Below are 22,437 nucleotides of genomic sequence, written 5' to 3'. Positions count from 1 at the left end.
TGGCCACCCCTCATAGCCTGGTTCCTCTCTAGGTTTCTTCCTAAATTCTGGCCTTTCTAGGGAGTTTTTCCGAGCCACCGTGCTTCTACACCTGCATTGCTTGCTGTTTGGGGTTTTAGGCTGGGTTTCTGTACAGCACTTTGAGATATCAGCTGATGTAAGAAGGGCTTTATAAATACATTTGATTTGATACACACTATTTTCTGTTTGTAATTACTCAGTGTTACACTGTACTTACTGCAGTAACCCTAACCCTTATCCCAACCCAATTGGTCATTGGAAATTCAAATACTTGTTAAACTGTACTTAAAGGAACAGTTATTGTAATAAGAACACTGCGGAGTGTTTCACAGGGAATACAGTGATTTTTATTTATGCAAGCACATTTTGATCCTACAAGCCAGAAAAGCCACTTCAACTGTTGGCACATGTATGTACAAAATAGATTAAATTAAGAGAATGTTACTAAGTAACATTTAGAACGAACGACTGGGTCGCGTCCACAGATACAGAACAAAAAGACTGAATGACTGGGTTGGGTCTCTAGCAACCCTAGATTTGTGTCTAGACAATATCTTGTGGAGGGATGAAATAGTATGAATACATTTATAAAAATAAAGTTTTTAATTAAAATAAGTCAAACATAATTTAAATATGTTGGTAACCCTTTGTATAAAAGTGATATTGCCCTTGAAGCCGGTGTTTGGAGGATATTTTGGGACGGTTTGCCGACTTCGTCTCGGGACTAACAACACCCGTGCCAATATGTCCTCCGATATCACCGGCTAAAAGACAGGAGCTGACAGGACAAACACTGGTAAGCTTGACAAACAAGACGAACTGGCAACAGACAAACAGAAAACACTGGTATATCCTCCGATAACACCACTAGTAACATCGGCTTCGAGGGCATTATCACATAAGTAAGCATTCTTTGTGAAAGTACAAAAGACTAATACGAGGAGAAAGCTGAAAACATTTTCAGGTCATTTACTGAATAAGCAACGTTGGTACAATAATCAGTTCAAGACATGGTTGAAAGCTCATTACAAACTAAACAGACACAACTCAAACACTACCGTCTAATATCAGTAGCATAATGCTGTTATCATGGGAGGTTTAGTACTGCACATGTAAACAAAAGGTTGACCCAGCAAGACAGGCAAAGTGTTAAAAAAAATTGTCCATGCCACGAAAAAACATCTAAATTCACAGTTTTTACCTAACAGTACAGTGATCCAACTCTGAGTTGAACACCAATGAGCTTACACCTAGAGAGAGCACAGAAATGTTCAAATAAGTGCACAAAACTAGCTCTTAGAAATACTGACAAAACAAATATTGCCAGGCAATGAAATGGTAGGCCACCTTCGGAGTCCTATGGCATAATGATGTGTAGGCAATACAATCCAACTTTTACTGTCATAAACAAAATAACTTACTGTGACATACACTTTCCTTTAGTCTGATAAATCCACCAAAAAGTTCAATTTTACACTAAATACGTTTTTTTTGCGTCAATATTTTTGAAAGACTGAGGGATTAATAGTGAATTAAACCACAGTAACTTATTTTTATTCTCTTATGAATTGTCCTGAATTTGAAGAGCTTAACATATAGGACCAAAGTATGCATTTATATCTCAATATATGCAGTGCAGAAATCTGCAAAAACTTTCATACTTGTATTTATAAAGTTACACTTTATGAAATAAAAATGGGGGTATGAGAACATGTGTCCGTGTGCTTGTGTGGCATATGATTAAAGACGATGGAATCATTCACAGTCCTTAGATACATAGCTTTAAATTGGCAAGATGCCTCATATTGTAATAAAATAATCCATTGTTTATCATATTGGCAACTAATTTCTTCTTTGATAAAGATCTAAGTGTTTCCTGTTTAACAGGCTTCCCGCTGGGCACACATTGTTTAAATCAATGTTGTTTCCACGTCATTTCAATGAAATTACATTGAACCAATGTGGAATAGACGTTTAATTGACATCTGTGCCCAGTGGGTTGGCACATCTAGTAAATCATGTTTTTGTATTATTATAATTTGGTAATGCTATTGTGTAACCGCAGGTAGAAAACAAAGCTTTTCACTTCAAAGTTATTATTTAGATCCCTGGCAGTACTGGTATTTAAAGGCTTCAGAAGCTTTAAAAGTTCCAATGTGTGATTGAAAATATTGTAGTCTTCAACACCGATCACCCATCCATGTACATAGTGCTTTAAAATGAGATCTATACAGACACACACACATGAGAAATGTGCTTGAAACCCTTTAAGCCCTAACTGATCACCTAAAAAATGAATAGAAATAAATTATAAAGGGGGGAAATGTGACACTTGATAAAACTACAAACTCATAAAAATCCAAAGAAATTCTCCAAAGTAAAAAAGTAAATGAAAAAAACTTCTGCTAGATACTTCCAATTCTACTACATACTGAACTACCAACTACTATAGAAGCCATAATAATACAGGTAATACTAATAATCATCATCATAATCATAATACAGTCCATAAGAGAGGTAATAGGGCTCATCATCTGAAATGCTGTTTGGAGGGGTTGTGAGGGTCCCCTGGACCACTTTGTCATATGACGCACCAGTGACATCAGCGGTGGCGAGGACCCCGGGCGCCACCCACCCCCCTCTTTAAAGGGGATGGTGGAGATGGAGGGGCAGGGTGGCAGGGCCAGGCGTCACGCTGGCCTTATGTGTAGGCGTTGAGACGCTCCTTGGAGCGGGTGGAGTGGATGTCGTGGAGCTCCTGCTCCTCCTTGGACTTGGTGTCCTCGTACTTCTGCATCCTGCACGCGTCCTTCACGTAGGCCCAGTTGGCTGACAGCACCATCAGGTAGTGGATCTAACAGAGATGAGTAACAAACAAGTTCAGTCAGGGAGAAAAATCAAACAAAATTATTGGTCTTTCACTTTTCCACTGACATCCATTAGGGAAAGATGAATGCCTGTCAGGAAATGGAAGAAAGTGTACCATATTTATATATTGTATTATCACTACAGATTACATGATACTGTCTTAATGGAGCACATAGAATGAGGAATTAGAATATAGTAATTTAATAGGATCTCTATGGATTTTCACATAATCACATCATCAGCAGAAATATAAAGTGCTATTATGTGGCCCACAGCTTTAATTAAACCTAGAAAATGAATTATTTTATTTTCAATTCACAATGGTGTGTTTTGCTGATGTGCCAGCAGGTGGCAGTACAGTAGAAGCAGTCGGTAGTACCCAGCTCATGGAGACGCACAGCCATTGTGAATGTATTTTGCTTAAATTACTCTGGTTGTTACTTTGCCACACCTTTCAGACTGAATCAGATCAATATAAGAAACTAATAGATTTGAATCAACACAAAGACCAAATTACTGGTCTCTTAAGGATTCCAACAAAAGCTGCAGTCTCAGCTGTGAGGACTTGGAATAGTGAAAATACTGCATCCATTCCGTTTAACATCTCATCTCATATTTGATGTTGATAATTAGTAATTTGTTTCAGTAATCAGTTAAATAATCAGATAAAATGGAAGGACCATGCATTTTTTACTGTATTAACACCTTTTCAGTTCATCATGAGATAGAAGTCAGACTTGCATTGATTCTTTTTTAACATTGTAGTTTCCTTTATTTACTGCCAACCTTCTGTTGGTGGGTGTCTGTTTCCCAGCCATTTGTTTTGTTAAAATGGGAGGCAATGTCTCACTGCAATTTGCACCATCATCTTTGACTAACGATGACCACATTCTCTTTCTTAGAAAATGGCTCCTCACAAATTACTGAGAGATGTTTTCAACAAGCTCCGGGCCTTTCTTCTCCCAGTTTCCATGACAACGCTGTGAAATGCCTAGCATCTCTGAGCCAAAGAAAAACCTTGTCTCTCCACTGCGCCAAAATACTGCCTCCCCAGCCATTCCCATAGACTTACAGCAAAACAGAGATTTCAGCTACAGAAATCAACTGAGCCCATTAAAACACAACATTTGGTTTACCCCGTTACCACTTGTATTTGACCTATTACTGTCATTTTCAAAATGGCCAAGTCAAATCAGAACCTTGTGTTATAATTGTTTGCCTATGGACTAGTTAAATAAAACTAGTGGAGGGGAAAATTACTGACATATCTGATTCCTATTTTGTCATATGAGGAACATGAGATATAATCGATGCAGCAACCTGCACAGATCTCAGCCGTTCATATACAGATTACATGGTCCATATATCCATTGCCCTCATATGGATATAAATCAAAGCAGTAATATCAGCTATATCAACAGAGAGAGAAAAGTAATAGGTTTTTGTGTCTCACCATAGCAATGACAGCAGCTCCAGCACCAGCCAGGGAACAAACGAACAGGTGGAATGTCATGTCCAGCTGTATCAAAGACAAAGGAAAGGAAAAAATGAGTCAGGCTTCCCCATAAAAACCCTAGTGAACCTGTCAAAGACCCACACACATTTTATTATATGCATTATTTACAACCTTCATAGATGTTGCGCGTAAATGTTCATTTTGCAAAAGCTTTTGAACTTTGAAACCAAGTATCACATCATTTATTAAACATATGTTATTCACATTCAATGTATTTGTAGTTATGTTATTTGTATCAGCTACCTCATTTGATTCACACATTTTGTAAAACTTTTCAGATCCAGTACATACAGTCTTCCCCTCCCCAATTGGCACAATACCTGAAAAGAGAGGAGAACATTTCAATTGGCCATTCCGACACTTTCATATTAGTTTTGATTTATCTCAGAATATCTATACCACAGATGTCTATGCAACATTCATAGGTAATACGTTAGAAACTACCCAGAGAGAAGCAGTAAACCCAACTACTGCATATCATGAATCCTTACCATATTGGCGCGGGTCCAGGCACAGAGTGACTCCCTCCAGGATGGTGGCGTTTTGGCAAATGGTCCAGATGTTGAAGTAGATGAAGACGGGGAGGGAGGTGAACGCAGTCACCCCGAGCCAAGCCAGCATGAAGATGTACGTCAGCATGATGAACTAAGACATAGGATAGCGGAGACTCAGTAGATTCCAGATTCCAGGTATACCTCGTGTCAAGTGAATTAGCAATATCATTAAGAGCTGTTAGTATCTCCCATCAGGATTTATTGTGACTGAGTCTATATCAGTGTTTCCCAAATGTTTCCTCACATACCCCACATTCCATTTTTTGATCTATTCCAGTACTAGCACACTTAATTCCACTTAAACTTGATGATTGGCCAGTTGAAACAGTTGTGCCAGTATAGAAAGTGGAACAGATGGGGGTACTCGGAGAGAGGCCGAAATTCTGCCCTTTACACAGAATCGTCACATTTTAGCTACAATATTGTGATTGATGGCACTGCCATTTTAAAAGCTACTTTGTCCTTTAGGGCCATTGCATTACACACAGGTTGTTCGTAGAAAACGTTACCAGCTACTCTTGAAGATCACTAAACCTCATCATTCAGTGATGAATTACCCCTTACCCAAGCACTGACGCAACGTCCACAGGTGGTGATCTTGAAGTCTCCATAAAGGTCCTTAATGGCTCCGCTGGTAAAGAAGCCCTCCACCATCAACAGAATGCCGTAGACAAAGAACGCTGAGGCGATGCCATAGATCACATATTTAATGATGTCAATCCTAGATGGAAAAAGTGAAAAGTGGGTGAAAACAACTGTAATGTACAGTTATTACATTGTTGTTTCATTGTTATTGTGCATTAAAAACTAATTTTTACATCTTCTGCAACTCTGTTTGGTCAAACGTATCAAGTTACATTGAATAGTGTATTTACACAGTAACTATACAAGTGACTAATTTGAAACCCATTTTAAATCGAGACAGTGTTCTTTCACCAGAATACAATGTCGGTCTTATCTAGCCCATCTGCAATGCAGGTTCTACTAAAGTACAGAGAGCTACTCGGTATAGGGTTAACTTTCAGGTAATACACAACAGTGTATCTGGAATGTTTCCAGTGTAGGTCGTAGGTGTGTAGCCTGCTCACATGGTGAACACGTCAAGGGAATCCACGGGTCCTCTGACCACCTCAAAGTAGTTCTGCAGGATGGTGACGGTCCCAGAGAGGGCCTCGTGCCCGCAGCCGCAGAACAACGCCACCCCGGCGTACAACAGGATGGTAGCGATAAGCGACGGGTACGGGATGCCACCCAGGCATTTGATGCAGCACTCCAGGCATCCTGAGCACACAGAGAGAAGAGAGACAGAGAAGGTCAGACTTCATGAAAGACAGGAGGGAATGTTCACTATATACAGTAAATCACAGGACAACAGAGGGCGAAACACTGGATTGAGAGTACTGGTTGAGAATGCAGGAAGATATCTTGAGAGGAATCAATCAGACTAAGCTGTGGTCAGTACAAGGCCTTTATATCACCACCACAACCACTAAAATGATGTTGTTACATGAGGTGCATAGCAATCATAGTAGTAGGTACCATAATGAACATGGTAACTGTTTCTAAAAATTGATATTATGTGATTGCGTGGCACGCTTCATGGGGTTTTGACACAGCAGCCTTCACCTAAGAACAATATGGTACCGTATGGTATTTCACATACAGTGGTCATCCTCTACACACTGGTGGTTAAATGCAGTTGGAGGTGAAGCAGTGAGAGAGTGACTCCCCTCTTTGCTACAGATATTCTAGTATGAGGAATGAGGTGAACCCAACTTAAACCCTACTGAACCCAGAAGAGCCCTGGTGTGGTTGACCCTTTCAGCCTGAAGCCTAGGTGAACTCTGACCCATAGGCGTCCCGGGCATCCACTCTATCTGGCCACACATGGGTCAGGGATCAGGGTGAATAATAACATGTTACGAGAAGTGTGTGTTTGTGTGTCTGTCTGTGTGCGTGTGTGTGTGTGAGACTGTGCCTCAGTCTAAGTGTCTGTGGGCGGGATGTCTGCGTGTATTTGACTGGATTGGTGTGTTTCTAAATGTTGTGGCCATATTATAACAGAATCACAATTCCATGGAAGTGTTACTGTATGTTAGGGTTTGTGTATGTGTTTTAGGGAAGCAGTCTGGACAGTGAGTTCATCCATCATCCTAACGGCAGCTATGCCAACATACTCTACAAATGCATGTCATACATGCACAACTTTGTTTCAGACTAATGTCAAATGCATCAAGTTTGTCCCATTCCAATTTCATTAGTGAACCCCACTCTTTTTCATGGCAAGATATGAGCTGATATGCTCCCCAAATCAATGCGCAGCACTAATGAAATGCACAAATGTAATTTCACGCTCATACGACTGGAGAATTTCCTCCAGTGCCTCTACATCACCATTAGAACCATTGATTAATTCTTCCCCATTCAATCCCCGCTCATGTTTCCCATTCAAAAAAAAGTCTGAAAAACCGAGCTGACTCTATTTTATTTGTAATTCTCAGAGATACCAATCAATGACATCTCCCTCATCTCAGCCAAGCAGTCATTTATTTGCCATCTCCTCTATCACGCCTCGTGTCGATTTTCCATCGCACTTCATTGCGAAAGCAATAGCCCTCTTTCTCCTCCCTCCTCCACACTCTGCATCTGTTTCTATACAGATTGTGACTGGAATAGCAAGTAAGCTAGCTATCTACCTCCGCCTCAGTCTGCTAGGTTGGGGATCCTTTATTGAAAAAACACATGAATTTCACATGTGAACACATGTTAAGTGTTCCAAAAACACATGTGATCACATGTGATCTTATGTTAGATTATTGTGATAACGTGACAACATATAAAGCAACATAACATGAAACGATACATTTGAAAACATCCGATCACGTGAAGTGTTCCAAAAACACATTTTCACATGATTTCACATTTTCACAAAATCATGTGATTTTCCACATGCGAAATCATGTGTTTTCCTCATCCGAGCCTATCTCCAGATGTAATCCACCGCCAGTGTTGTCACGTCATCAAGCCCGATTCCCATCGTTTCCCAGCTATGATATTTCCATTTGCGGGGCTCTTGTCCCTTTCAGTGGGAATGGGTGACAAAAAGTGTCATGTCCGTTATGAAGGTTTTATTAGACATACCTACGCATTATTTAGATACAGTATGACTGCTAAATGGAGGACCCATTTATTTGAGGTGTATTATGAAAGTTGTGTCTAATTATTATTACAAAGCAATTGCTATCTCATAGCACATTGAAATAATAAACAAGGAAAATATATTTCCAAAAATATAAACACTGCTAAAAAAAATAAAGGGAACACTTAAACAACACATCCTAGATCTGAATGAAAGAAATAATCTTATTAAATACTTTTTTCTTTACATAGTTGAATGTGCTGACAACAAAATCACACAAAAATAATCAATGGAAATCCAATTTATCAACCCATGGAGGTCTGGATTTGGAGTCACACTCAAAATTAAAGTGGAAAACCACACTACAGGCTGATCCAACTTTGATGTAATGTCCTTAAAACAAGTCAAAATGAGGCTCAGTAGTGTGTGTGGCCTCCACGTGCCTGTATGACCTCCCTACAACGCCTGGGCATGCTCCTGATGAGGTGGCGGATGGTCTCCTGAGGGATCTCCTCCCAGACCTGGACTAAAGCATCCGCCAACTCCTGGACAGTCTGTGGTGCAACGTGGCGTTGGTGGATGGAGCGAGACATGATGTCCCAGATGTGCTCAATTGGATTCAGGTCTGGGGAACGGGCGGGCCAGTCCATAGCATCAATGCCTTCCTCTTGCAGGAACTGCTGACACACTCCAGCCACATGAGGTCTGGCATTGTCTTGCATTAGGAGGAACCCAGGGCCAACCGCACAAGCATATGGTCTCACAAGGGGTCTGAGGATCTCATTTCGGTACCTAATGGCAGTCAGGCTACCTCTGGCGAGCACATGGAGGGCTGTGCGCCCCCCAAAGAAATGCCACCCCACACCATGACTGACCCACCGCCAAACCGGTCATGCTGGAGGATGTTGCAGGCAGCAGAACGTTCTCCACGGCGTCTCCAGACTCTGTCACGTCTGCCACGTACTCAGTGTGAACCTGCTTTCATCTGTGAAGAGCACAGGGCGCCAGTGGCGAATTTGCCAATCTTGGTGTTCTCTGGCAAATGCCAAACGTCCTGCACGGTGTTGGGCTGTAAGCACAACCCCCACCTGTGGACGTCGGGCCCTCATACCACCCTCATGGAGTCTGTTTCTGACCGTTTGAGCAGACACATGCACATTTGTGGCCTGCTGGAGGTCATTTTGCAGGGCTCTGGCAGTGGTCCTCCTGCTCCTCCTTGCACAAAGCTGGAGGTAACGGTCCTGCTGCTGGGTTGTTGCCCTCCTACGGCCTCCTCCACGTCTCCTGATGTACTGGCCTGTCTCCTGGTAGCGCCTCCATGCTCTGAACACTACGCTGACAGACACAGCAAACCTTCTTGCCACAGCTTGCATTGATGTGTCATCCTGGATGAGCTGCACTACCTGAGCCACTTGTGTGGGTTGTAGACTCCGTCTCATGCAACCATTAGAGTGAAAGCACCGCCAGCATTCAAAAGTGACCAAAACATCAGCCAGGAAGCATAGGAACTGAGAAGTGGTCTGTGGTCTCCACCTGCAGAACCACTCCTTTATTGGGGGTGTCTTGCTTATTGCCTATAATTTCCACCTGTTGTCTATTCCATTTGCACAACAGCATGTGAAATTTATTGTCAATCAGTGTTGCTTCCTAAGTGGACAGTTTGATTTCACAGAAGTGTGATTGACTTGGAGTTACATTGTGTTGTTTAAGTGTTCCCTTTATTTTTTTGAGCAGTATATGTAAATATTTACCCCAAAAATATATGGGGTATTGGAAATGATGCAGACAATTACTTGATGGAACCCACAATTTATCCACAATATTAAAGCTGATATAATATCCCTGGGACCTGACTATGAAGACTAAAGCTATAATGGGATAGAGTTGCCATGGCATTCGTGATGGATATGGGTGTGATCAAGGTGAACACAGAGCAATAAGGAGAGGCTGCAAAAAGAAATGTGTTTTTTATTGATTATGGGTTTTTGTGGAGGGACGCTATTGGTGAAAAATGTTTTGGGGTCTATCAACAATGAAAAGGCACTGGGGTCTGACAACTAGGATGGAAAATTACTGAGAATAATAGCAGACAATATTGCCACTCATATTTGCCATATTTTCAATCTAAGACTGCTGGAAAGTGGTGTCCTCAGACTTGGAGGGAAGCAAAAGTAATTCTGCTACCCAAGAATAACTCAAATAGCTGACCAATCAGCCGGTTACCAACCCTTAGTAAACTTTTGGAAAAAATTGTGTTTGACCAGATACAATGCTATTTTACTGTAAACAAATTGACAACAGACTTTCAGGATGCTTATAGGGAAGTGCATTCAACAAGCACGGCACCTACACAAATGACTGATGATTTGTGGGAACTGTTTTGTTAGACTTCAATGCGGCTTTTGACATTATCGATCATAGTCTGCTGATTGAAAAATTTATGTGTTATAGCTTTACACCCCCTGCTAACTGTCTAACAGAACACAGGGGGTGTTCTCTAATGGAAGCCTCTCCAACATAATCCAAGTAGATTCAGGAATTCCCCAGGGCAGCTGTCTAGGCCCCTTACTTTTTTCAACCTTTACTAATGACATGCCACTGGCTTTGAGTAAAGTTAGCGTGTCTATGTATGCGGATGACTCATCACTATACACGTCATCTACTACAGTTAGTGAAATCACTGCAACACTTAACAAAGAGCTGCAGTTAGTTTCAGAATGGGTGGCAATGAATAATTTAGTCCTAAATATTTCAAAAACTAAAAGCATTGTATTTGGGACAAATCATTCATTAAACCCTAAACCTCAACTAAATCTTGTAAAAAATTATGTGGAAATTGAGCAAGTTGAGGTGACTAAACTGTTTGGAGTAACCCTGGATTGTAAACTGTCATGTCAAAACATGTTGATACGACTTCAGTCGTGTAGTTAGGTGCCACAAAGAGGGACCTCGGAAAATTACAATTGGCTCAGAACAAGGCAGCACGGCTGGCCCTTAAATGTAAACAGAGAGCTAACATTAATAATATGCATGTACATCTCTCATGGCTCAAAGTGGAGGAGAAATTGACTTAATCACTACTTGTTTTTGTAAGAAGTGCTGACATGCTGAATGCACAGATGTGCCTGTTTAAACTACTAGCACACAGCTTGGACACCCACGCATACCCCACAAGACATGCCACCAAATGTGTCTTCCCAATCCCCAAGTTAAGAACAGACTATGGAAGTCGCACAGTACTACATAGAGCCATGGCTACATGGAACTCTATATTTAGTATTTTTTTATTTCACCTTTATTTAACCAGGTAGGCCAGTTGAGAACAAGTTCTCATTTACAACTGCGACCTGGCCAAGATAAAGCAAAGCAGTGTGACACAAACAACACAGAGTTACACATGGGATAAACAAATGTACAGTCAATAACACAATAGAAAAATCTATATACAGTGTGTGCAAATCTAGTAAGATTAGGGAGGTAAGACAATAAATAGGCGATAGTGGCAAAATAATTTCAATTTAGCAATTAACACTTGAGTGATAGACGTGCAGAAGATGAATGTGCAAGTAGAGATACTAGGGTGCAAAGGAGAAAAAATATATATATAACAATATGAGGATGAGGTAGTTGGGTGGGCGTTTTACAGATGGGCTGTGTACAGGTGCAATGATCGGTAAACTGCTCTGACAGCTGATGCTTAAAGTTAGTGAGGGAGATATAAGACTCCAGCTTCAGTGATATTTGCAATTCGTTCCAGTCATTGGCAGCAGAGAACTGGAAGGAAAGGCGGCCAAAGGAGGAGTTGGCTTTGGGGATGACCAGTGAAATATACCCGCTGGAGCATGTGCTACGGGTGGGTGCTGCTATGTGACTGGGACTGGGAGACTAGTCAGAATCGAGGAAAATATGAACGAAGCAAAGTACAGGAAGATCCTTGATGAAAACCTGCACTAGAGCACTCTGAGCTGTGGCGAAGGTTCACCTTCCAACAGGACAACGACCCTAAGCACACAGCCAAGACAACGCAGGAGTGGCTTCGGGACAAGTCTCCAAATGTCTTTGAGTGGCCCAGCCAGAGCCCGGATTTGAACCTGATCGAACATCTTTGGAAGGACCTGAAAAAAGCTGTGCAGCGATGCTCCCCATCCAACCTGACAGAGCTTGAGAGGATCTGTAGGGAAGAATGGGAAAAAGCTGGAGGACAGATAGTTTCCGTCCTCCTCTGGGTACATTGACTTCAATACAAAACCAAGGAGGCTCATAGTTCTCACCCCCTTCCATAATCTTACACAGTATTTATGACAACTTCCGGAGAATGTCCTCCAACCTATCAGAACTCCTGCAGCATGAACTGACATGTTGTCCACCCAATCAAAGGATCAGAGAATGAATCTAGTACTGAAAGCATAAGCTACAGCTACAGTGAGGGAAAAAGTATTTGATCCCCTGCTGATTTTCTATGTTTGCCCACTGACAAAGAAATGATCAGTCTATAATTTTAATGGTTGGTTTATTTGAACAGTGAGAGACAGAATAACAACAACAAAAAATCCTGAAAAACGCATGTCAAAAATGTTATAAATTGATTTGCATTTTAATGAGGGAAATAAGTATTTGACCCCGTCTCAATCAGAAAGATTTCTGGCTCCCAGGTGTCTTTTATACAGGTAACGAGCTGAGATTAGGAGCACACTCTTAAAGGGAGTGCTCCTAATCTCAGCTTGTTACCTGTATAAAAGACACCTGTCCACAGAAGCAATCAATCAATCAGATTCCAAACTCTCCACCATGGCCAAGACCAAAGAGCTCTCAAAGAATGTCAGGGACAAGATTGTAGACCTACACAAGGCTGGAATAGGCTACAAGACCATCGCCAAGCAGCTTGGTGAGAAGGTGACAACTTTTGGTGTGATTATTCGCAAATGGAAGAAACACAAAAGAACTGTCAATATCCTTCGGCCTGGGGCTCCATGCAAGATCTCACCTCGTGCAGTTGCAATGATCATGAGAACGGTGAGGAATCAGCCCAGAACTACTCGGGAGGATCTTGTCAATGATCTCAAGGCAGCTGGGACCATAGTCACCAAGAAAACAATTGGTAACACACTATGCCGTGAAGGACTGAAATCTTGCAGCGCACGCAAGGTCCCCCTGCTCAAGAAAGCACATTTACATGCCCGTCTGAAGTTTGCCAATGAATATCTGAATGATTCAGAGGACAACTGGGTGAAAGTGTTGTGGTCAGATGAGACCAAAATGGAGCTCTTTGGCATCAACTCAACTCGCCGTGTTTGGAGGAGGAGGAATGCTGCCTCTGACCCCAAGAACACCATCTCCACCGTCAAACATGGAGGTGGAAACATTATGCTTTGGGGGTGTTTTTCTGCTAAGGGGACAAGACAACTTCACCGCATCAAAGGGACGATGGACGGGGCCATGTACCGTCAAATCTTGGCTGAGAACCTCCTTCCCTCAGCCAGGGCATTGAACATGGGTCATGGATGGGTATTCCAGCATGGCAATCACCCAAAACACACGGCCAAGGCAACAAAGGAGTGGCTCAAGAAGAAGCACATTAAGGTCCTGGAGTGGCCTAGCCAGTCTCCAGACCTTAATCCCATAGAAAATCTGTGGAGGGAGCTGAAGGTTCGAGTTGCCAAACGTCAGCCTCGAAACCTTAATGACTTGGAGAAGATCTGCAAAGAGGAGTGGGACAAAATCCCTCCTGAGATGTGTGCAAACCTGGTGGCCAACTACAAGAAACGTCTGACCTCTGTGATTGCCAACAAGGGTTTTGCCACCAAGTACTAAGTCATGTTTTGCAGAGGGGTCAAATACTTATTTCCCTCATTAAAATGCAAATCATTTTATACAATTTTTGACATGCGTTTTTATGGATTTTTTTGTTGTTATTGTTGTCTGTCTCTCACTGTTCAAATTAACCTACCATTAAAATTATAGAATGATCATTTCTTTGTCAGTGGGAAAACGTACAAAATCAGCAGGGGATCAAATACTTTTTTCCCTCACTGTAGCTAGCACTGCAGTACATTACATTTGGTGAGTAGTTGACTCAAAGAGAGAGAAAGACAATAGTTGAACAGTTTTGAACAAATTAATTTAAAAAATGAAGGAGAAGCCAGAGAGAGAGATAGCTATATTTCCTTTTATTTTTTCACTTTCTCTTATTTAGCTAGCAAATGCAGCTAGATAGTTTAGCCTATTCAAACACCTGACTCAAACAGAGAGGGATCGTATGTTAGCTAGCTGGCTATGGCTGTCCAACACTGGAACTCTTCCAAGTCAAAGTAAGCTTTTGGTTTTATTAATTTATTGCCACCTTGGCCCGCAAGTGTAACTACTAAACTGCTTGCTGACTGTACACTGTACTGCATGATTGTAGCGAGTTCTATTAGCTATGTTGACTATGACGTTAGCTAATATGGTGACAACGATGTAGGCTGTGTGTAGAGTTTAGCGGTTATTTTCGCCTGGTCACAGACAGATGATGTGTTGTGCACTGACATCCACAAGCGAAGGGAAAAGGTGAGAGGAGGATAGCATGTAGATGCAAGAAGGAATTATACAACATGCAAAGTGATCATGCTGTTTGTATGTGGCTACTATGAAAGTGAACTGTGTTTGCATGTGATCAGAGGTGTATACATTCCGTTGATTTTGTTGAAAAACTTTTCTTAAACGGAAGCAAACGGAACAAAACGGGGATAAACATACCTGAATTTGTCCAGTAGAAACTCTCGTTAGCAAATGTTGAACTAATGATAACATCCTAGATCAGCTAGATGCAGGCAAGAGTGTGCAAGGCGGTATTGAATGCGTTACTGTCTGTCACGTTGATTACAAAAAAATGATCAAGACCTGTGCACCTATGTTGTAAACTTTCATTCATAGGCCTCATGATGGGTATAGGGAAAATGTGAGTATCATGTGGTAATCTAAACCTGTGGATGTTACATTGAGCTGGGTGAATGGAATATGAAGGACAGTCATCCAATATGCTGTAATAGAAATAAGGCCATGCTGATTCAAAAAGTCATCTTCCTCCCTCATCTTAAACTGCACCGACCGCCACTGGTGCATTTTGAAAATGTTTTGTGGACTTCATGAATCATTATAAAAAGTTTGGGGAAAAAATAGAAATATTTGACAATATTAGAATTGTTCAAAACTCATACGGTTCTTCATTGCAAGGGCATTGGGCGGTAGTACTGGTGGCCATATTGCCATTTAATGTTATACGTATGACGTCTTAAGGATTCATTGGGAACCAGATATGGTTATAATCAGACATTTGCATGGCACTATTGTTTTCTAACAAGTTCAACAATTCTCCACTGGAAAACAACAGCAACTCCTCCCATCATAAGTCTAATTACCAGCCTTTTCACAGACTTACATTGAACTTGAGATTCCTGACTCAATCTGTCTGAGTGTTGGTGCTATGCTAGTGAAAATGACAACTAGTGTGAATTGACTGAAAGAGCCACTGGATGCTTGATCCATAATTTAGCACCAGCAGCACAGTAACAGCACAGCGCCAGCCACTTCCATCCATTATTTACGGCAGCTGCTTTACTGTTACATTACCTGGGATGAGAAAGATGCCTGTTTAATGAGCTGCCACTGGGGTTCCAATTGATCATGTTCACAGTGGAAAAGGGTTGAGTGTGTTGTGGAACATGTTGGGTATCAACTGGCCCAGTTTATGTGGGTATATGTTATGAAAGGGACCATTCACTCTCTCTAGCAATGTATTTAACAACAAGACCAGTTTTTCTAGCCTGGGCACCAGTCTGTTTGTGTCATCATGACTAAGACGACAAGGAGCTGTCATGATAGCACAAACAGATCTGAGACTAGGCTACAGTTGTTCTTGGAGACAAGCATAACAGAAAAGTTAAATGAATTGTTGTTTTTACAGATTGGCATTAGTAAACCATTCCTCCAATAGTGGCTAATGGTCAACAATGACATGTAATTACAAAATATAAAACAACTAGTTCCGATCTCGAAATGGATGGTGGTAAATTGTTGTTCTGGATTAGTAGAAAAGTCACACCAGAATTCAACAGTCTTTTAGAGTTCCAGTTGCAGAGAACTGTGGGACTTGCAGTCCTTTATGCCTGGATTATATTTATCTCATGATGACCACACTTTGTTCTTGAACTTTATTCATATGAAACCTTCAAATTAGGGGGGCCATTAAATATTACTTGTAATCACTACAGTATGTGAAAACATGGCTACATGTGGATTATCTCTAAACTGCCAATAAATGCTGAATCAAGAGGCAGGCTCCAGCTCCACCTTCAATTGTACTCCACACAAACAACCCCTCTTCAAAAAGTAAAGTCTGTAATTCGGCTGTGACCCCAAACATGTCTCTCCAGTTCAACCAACAGAAGCCGTCTCTCTCTCTAACACAAAGAGAAAGGACAGGCCCCTCCCATGCCCCCTCCTCACTACCACGGTCACCACTCTCCCATCTGTCAGCGTCATGTCCGACAGGCAAAAGGGATACACACACACACACCCTCAGCACCCAATGGCTCATTAAAAGGTTGAGGTTGCCATCATGTAATGGTCACCTCTCAGAAAACATTGAGAATGCATCTTGAAGACAACAGCACTCCTGAGGATCATTCAGAAAATAATCTATATAGTATCAGCCGCACAATCACAAGATCTATAGTGGCATTAGTTTCATTAAAACAGGGAAGGGGGGAGCGAGAGACGGAGAAGAGGTGGAGGGAAACAGAGGGAGAGAGTGAGAGAGAAGGAGATAGATTCAAAGAGAAAAAGCTAATTAGTTTCTGGTTAGAATGGCTTGTGGTGTACACAAGGCACATTTTCACATTTAATAACGTTCATTTGATCTGGTGGCCTGGAGACATCCATGGGGGGCGGAGTACGGGAAAATAAGCCTACACTAAGCAGTGGGGATGTTTCAGTCTGTGAATGTCGGAAGAGTAGGTGTCTCAACGTTCGCTTTCCCTATACCCCCCCCCACCCCAACATTTGTTATGCTGCATCTTGACACACATGTCCAGTTTATGGGGTAAAATAGTCTACTTTTATCTGATCAATGGGTTGTATTACCCCTTCTCGCGCACTTGCAAATTGCATCTTTTATTATATGACATTGAATATATGACAGCCATGGAATACCTGTATTATGGCCTCCCTACTTGAATTCATGTTTTTTGTAATAATCTGATAGATTCCAAGAATTCCAATTCCAGTTTCTAGAATGAAAGTTTTCCTTGTCATGTCCTGACCAGTAAAAGGGGTTATTTGTCATTGTAGTTTGGTCAGGGTGTGGCAGGGGGTGTTTGTTTTGTGTGTTTCGGTGTTTTTGGTTTATGTTCTATGTTATCTATTTCTATGTGTTTATCTAGTTTTCTATTTCTATGTTGGGTTTTTAGCAATGACCTCCAATTAGAGGCAGCTGGTTGTCGTTGTCTCTAATTGGAGGCCATATTTAGTTGGGTTTGTTTTCACTTGTGTTTTGTGGGTGGATATTTTCTGTATAGCCTGTGTGCCTTAAGGAACTGTTTCATCGTTTTGTTATTTTTGTTTAAGTGTTCACGTTACTTCTAATAAATTAAGTATGAGCACTTTACCCGCTGCGCCTTGGTCCTATCTTAACGACGCCCATGACATTCCTGACCAAGAGGGACGATTTTTTTTGTCATGTTACCTGGATGCCAACGGCCACTCTAGTGAATTATAAGATCTCTATGGTATGGACACTATCATAATGCAATACACCTCAGGCTATGGAATGATTGTGAATCCAATTTGGTTGATTTTGGTTGCTGAAAAAGCTTAGCCTCTTCCATTTGACAGCCAAAATAGATCTGTAGCACTAGTAGCAATACAACAGAAAATCAAAACTAAGATGATAAATACCTGTCAAAAAACGACTTAAATAGATTTTGTAACTCTTCGTTAACGGTGAAACTAAATGTGATGTAAACTATTTGGGGGTGTTTATTGTTATTTTGAGGATTTACAAAGCAACCCTGAGAGGTATAAAATGCACAGTTTTAAATTTGCATGTACAGTCATGTTGTGTCTGGAAACCATACAGTGTCATGTTCTGTACAGTAGGTGCATTCCATTTTTACTATTTTTGCATGGTAGCCCCCTGGCTAGTCCATGGTGCCCCTAAGGTCAGGACAGGGCTACAGACGATCTATAGAGCTCTGGTCCACACATAACGGATGTCCTCATAGGAGGTGACAGGGGGGCAGTTGCTAGAGGAATGGCCCAGAGAAAGAGCACTTACATCTGCTTGTCCTCTTAAAGATGTCATGAACTCAGGGTTCTCTGAGGTGGGGGGTCAGACTGTGACCAGTCACCCCAAAATGACAGGTCACATACTGTAGATTATAATATAACTACTAGATAAAAGCATAACTGTTTGATGCTGCTTCTCCCTGAGAGTTGCTCAGATGTATATATAATGCATGGTTAAAGCTAGGTGGCCTGACAACTAAAAGATCAACGACTTCAGCTCAGACTAAAACAATACCACAGGAGCAGTGTTACCATACAAGTTATACTAAAATGTATTACATAATCTCCACAACTCCACAGAAATGAAAACTGAAATGAATTTGTCATCTAAGAAAACATAAAAAACACATTGAACATTAAATATAAGCATTATAAAGCCATTTGAGAGGCCCTTAAGGCGGAGGCCCAAAGTCATTCATTGGCCTAACTCCCAGGAGGGTGTTAAATCTCCCCTTTCATGTGCTCTTAAACCAGCCTTTCAGCTCAGTAGATTTACAGTGGTCATGTGAATAATTGTCTCAACCAAGCGACAAGAGACTTAGAACCCTAAATATAACAGTTAGGTGTAATCTATAACTTGGTATTACTTTACATTAATAGAAGTACTGTTTATGACTGGTTGTGGTTACATAAGTAGTTTATAGATCATCATTAGATAATATGTAGTTTATGAATCATTATTAAATAGTTATAATTTTGGTCATTGCTAAATAATAGGTTTATTTATGGCTGCACTGAGGATTTTATCACTGTTATTAAAAGATGAATAACATAAACCACATTACCTCACTAAACGCGGAAGACACATTTCAGATGAATGCATTCAGTTGTACAACTATGTATCCCACTTTCCCTTTCCCTTTCCCTCACTGTGAGGGTAATACTGTGAGAGCATACCCAAGTCCCCCTCAATATGGCTACTCTAGCTTTGTAAAGTGAAATGTATTTTCCTTGTGTCAATACTATAAATGTCATGAACATTTTGGGGCAATTTCATGTTTGTTTGAGGTTGATGCCTTTTCTGTTTAGGTCGTGGTTTTAGGGCTAAGGTTTGCATGGAGGAACCAAATGGCAAATATCAACAGAGAACCAAAATTCCATTATTTGCTAGTGGGCAAGACACACTGCACATACTGTAGCGGGCCTAGAAGCATGTAGGCCAACCTATTACATGGCATTTACACTATGCATGCATTCAGACTTCATAATTTGAAACAGGAGGGTCAAATCATCTTGTTTCAAGCACTAGACTTCTAAGTGTCCCTAGCTGAACTTCAGTGGCCTGGTCCCAGACCTGTTTGTGCTGTAATCGACTCCTATGATCATTGTTATGGTTTAGCATGTTGTAGAACCATAGGACTTGGCTATACAGCACAAACAGTTCTGGGACCAGGCAACTGAAGTTCATCAGTCAGTGTGTTGATTCAGAGAGGAAGCACTGTAGAAGAAGAGTGTTAATGTGGAGCAGCACTCAGCCAAGCTGCTTTAGCACCCTGTTTTATTTATAACTTTACAAATTTGATAGAGAAGAGATGTGCCAGTTAGCCACCTTTGGGCCAGTGGGGCCACAGCGCTAGTAGTGTAAAGAGTGCTTGGCTAAGTATTATAGAAAGACTAACAAGGCCTTCACTCAAATGAATGGGCATGGTGTACTAGAGACACGCATGCACAGTCTGGGTGCTGGTGTCTTTCTGTATGGTGAACATTGATGGAGATGGCCAACTGTATGATGTGACAGATTGGGCTTCCAGGATGTAGAATTCACACAGAGAGAGTGAGTACAATACCCATCAGTCTCTATTATGGAGACTGATGGGTATTCAATCAAAACTGCTATCAATAAGTTTCCGGTAGTCATCCCACAGGTTGGAGACATCTTAGTGTCAAAGAGGCATGGATCATAGTGTGAAAACAGAATTCCTGATCCAATGTTATATTGCAGCCACCAATGGTTTTAACATCTTACCAGACAATAATGGCCTATCACTTTGTAGTACATGCAATTATTCAGCTGTCCCCATAGCAGAACCCTTTTTGGTTCCAGGTAAAAAACCTTTTTGGTTCCAGGTAGAATCATTTTGGGTTCCATGTAGAAGCCTCTGTGGAAAGGGCTTTACATGGAACCCAAAACGGTTCTACTTGGAACCAAAAGGGTTCTACCTTGAACCAACAAGGGTTCTTCAAGGGCTTCTCCTATGGGGACAGCAGAAAAACCCTTTCAGGTTCTAGATAGCACCATTTGTTTTACGAGTGACCATCCATGACACTCACACAAACACGCACACAAGCACACGCACACAGACACTGTGCAAACTGTGTGTCCAGGATACCAAAATGTCATCTGCAGGAACAGAACAGAGAGCAGAGAGTGGCTGGAGGGATAACGACCAGACTTGGCCAGTGCCATGGCAACTGTTACAGCGCTCATGCCTGTGAAGCACTGGTTTTCAGGAAGGAGGGAAGAAAAGAAGCACAGACATACGAAGCCCTGTCACATGCACAGAACCTGGGAAGAAGGGGAAAAGGAAGGAAGGAAGGAAGGAAGGAAGGAAGGAAGGAGGAGGAGGAGGAGTGGAGGGGGAGAATTACACCTCAGAGTGGAGAGAACGACAGCATTTTTATTCATCCAGTGAGCATTTGAATTAATATGGAAGAAGGCTCATTCAAACCAACCGTTTGTAAACATCAATGTATTTATACATCATGTATTTATAGACTGCTATTTTCGCCTCAAGCCTACACTTCTTCAACACTGGCGAAGGGGTGGATTTGCATTTTAAATGGCAACCCCTTTGCACAATGCAAACAACATACCCTGCATGCATATGCACAAGAAAGGAATCTTCACATGCGTCAAAAAAATGTCTGCTGAAAGCATGAAAGAGCTTTGATTTGAATACAATTGCTGGACATGCATATGGTCTGGATACAATGGTTTTATTAGCGACTGGCTCGATGTCTCTTGTCTTCAAAGTTCCCCTGAGCCATCTTGACAGGCATGGGAGAGCCTTATCGAGACACCCGTGAACAAAGACAATCCTCCCTGTGCTTTCAGTCAACGCTCACAGAGGCAGGTCACACCCCTCTGACTGTTTCGACAGCAGACAACACCCACACCACACACACACACTTTAGTCAATCAGACAATCAATGGACAAAGGAACAACCCAAACAGATGCTCTTTTATACCCAGAGTATTAACCAAATATTTTCTCAAACCTTTCTGCATAAGTACTTCACTGACAACAGACAAATAAATTAGTGCAGGATTTCACTCAAATGGAATCTCAATCCATCCACCTAAAAATAAAATACACTTCTCTTTCCTTACCTTTCTGAGTCTGCCCCTCATCCATATCTTCTTCCATCTGGGCTATTCTAGATGTAGAGCAACTGATGTGACAAAAGCTCAGAACTCTGTTTCTGTGTGTATTGTCGGCTGAGGGATACACAGAAGTCTCTCTCTTTCTCTCTCTCTCTCTCCCTCTCTACTCTGTGTTCAGACTGCTTGTCAGCAGAGATTTAATTCAAGTAGTCGTGCCGTTGATTTATGAGAGAGATCAGTGCGTCTTCACAGCGCTGTCCATCGCGAGCTGCTCTGGCAAGTGCTGAAAACCTGGTCTCAACAGTGGAGAATACAGGGGGTGGTGAGGGAAAAGGGTGGTCTCAGTATGCAGGAATAAGTATGTTTGCAGGAAGGCGCAGGTGGTCAGAAAACAGAAAGCATAGAGAGGCAATGGTAGAAACACCGGCTCAGCCTTGAAAACAGCCCCTTACCCTGAGACCAGGAGGAGGGGTGTTTCTTTAGAGGTGTCGAACACTCTCCCACCCAGCCCACCCGGATAACCCCTTTTTTCAGAGAGAATGGTTAAGCCTGTCAGCCCCCTTGGCTATGTTCTGCTGCATTAAGTGAACCTTCTCCTTAACTGAAAAAAAACTTTTTCAGAAATCCAAAAGGGAATGCTCATAATCATATTAATCATCCAGGTTCAATTTGTTTAACACAAGGAGTTGTC

At 41.6% G+C, this 22,437-nt stretch overlaps 1 protein-coding gene across 1 annotated transcript; it reads right to left on the bottom strand.

Moving 5' to 3' along the window:
* Window positions 1–974: 974 nt before the first annotated feature.
* gpm6aa (glycoprotein M6Aa) lies at window positions 975–22,196 on the bottom strand. Its single transcript, XM_029727126.1, has 7 exons — window positions 21,753–22,196; window positions 6,048–6,240; window positions 5,524–5,680; window positions 4,897–5,050; window positions 4,649–4,725; window positions 4,343–4,408; window positions 975–2,875 (listed from the first exon to the last, which is right to left on the bottom strand). The coding sequence occupies exons 1-7, from the start codon at window positions 21,787–21,789 to the stop codon at window positions 2,723–2,725; spliced, it is 837 nt and encodes a 278-aa protein (XP_029582986.1). The 5' UTR covers window positions 21,790–22,196; the 3' UTR covers window positions 975–2,722.
* Window positions 22,197–22,437: the final 241 nt, after the last annotated feature.

Source organism: Salmo trutta, chromosome 3 (genome assembly GCF_901001165.1).
Source record: "Salmo trutta chromosome 3, fSalTru1.1, whole genome shotgun sequence".
In the NCBI taxonomy this organism is placed as follows: domain Eukaryota; kingdom Metazoa; phylum Chordata; class Actinopteri; order Salmoniformes; family Salmonidae; genus Salmo; species Salmo trutta.
The sequence above is the reverse complement of the archived record's forward strand: the minus strand, read 5'-3'. Positions and strand labels throughout refer to the sequence as shown.

Bases quoted from the DNA above. Each gene is read 5' to 3' on its own strand.
- gpm6aa (XM_029727126.1), bottom strand. From the start codon at position 21,789: ATGGAAGAAGATATGGATGAGGGGCAGACTCAGAAAG. The intron at 6,241-21,752 runs GTAAGGAAAGAG...CTGTGTGCTCAG, and splicing joins TGAGGGGCAGACTCAGAAAG to GATGCCTGGAGTGCTGCATC. The intron at 5,051-5,523 runs GTAAGGGGTAAT...CCTATGTCTTAG, and splicing joins GACGTTGCGTCAGTGCTTGG to TTCATCATGCTGACGTACAT.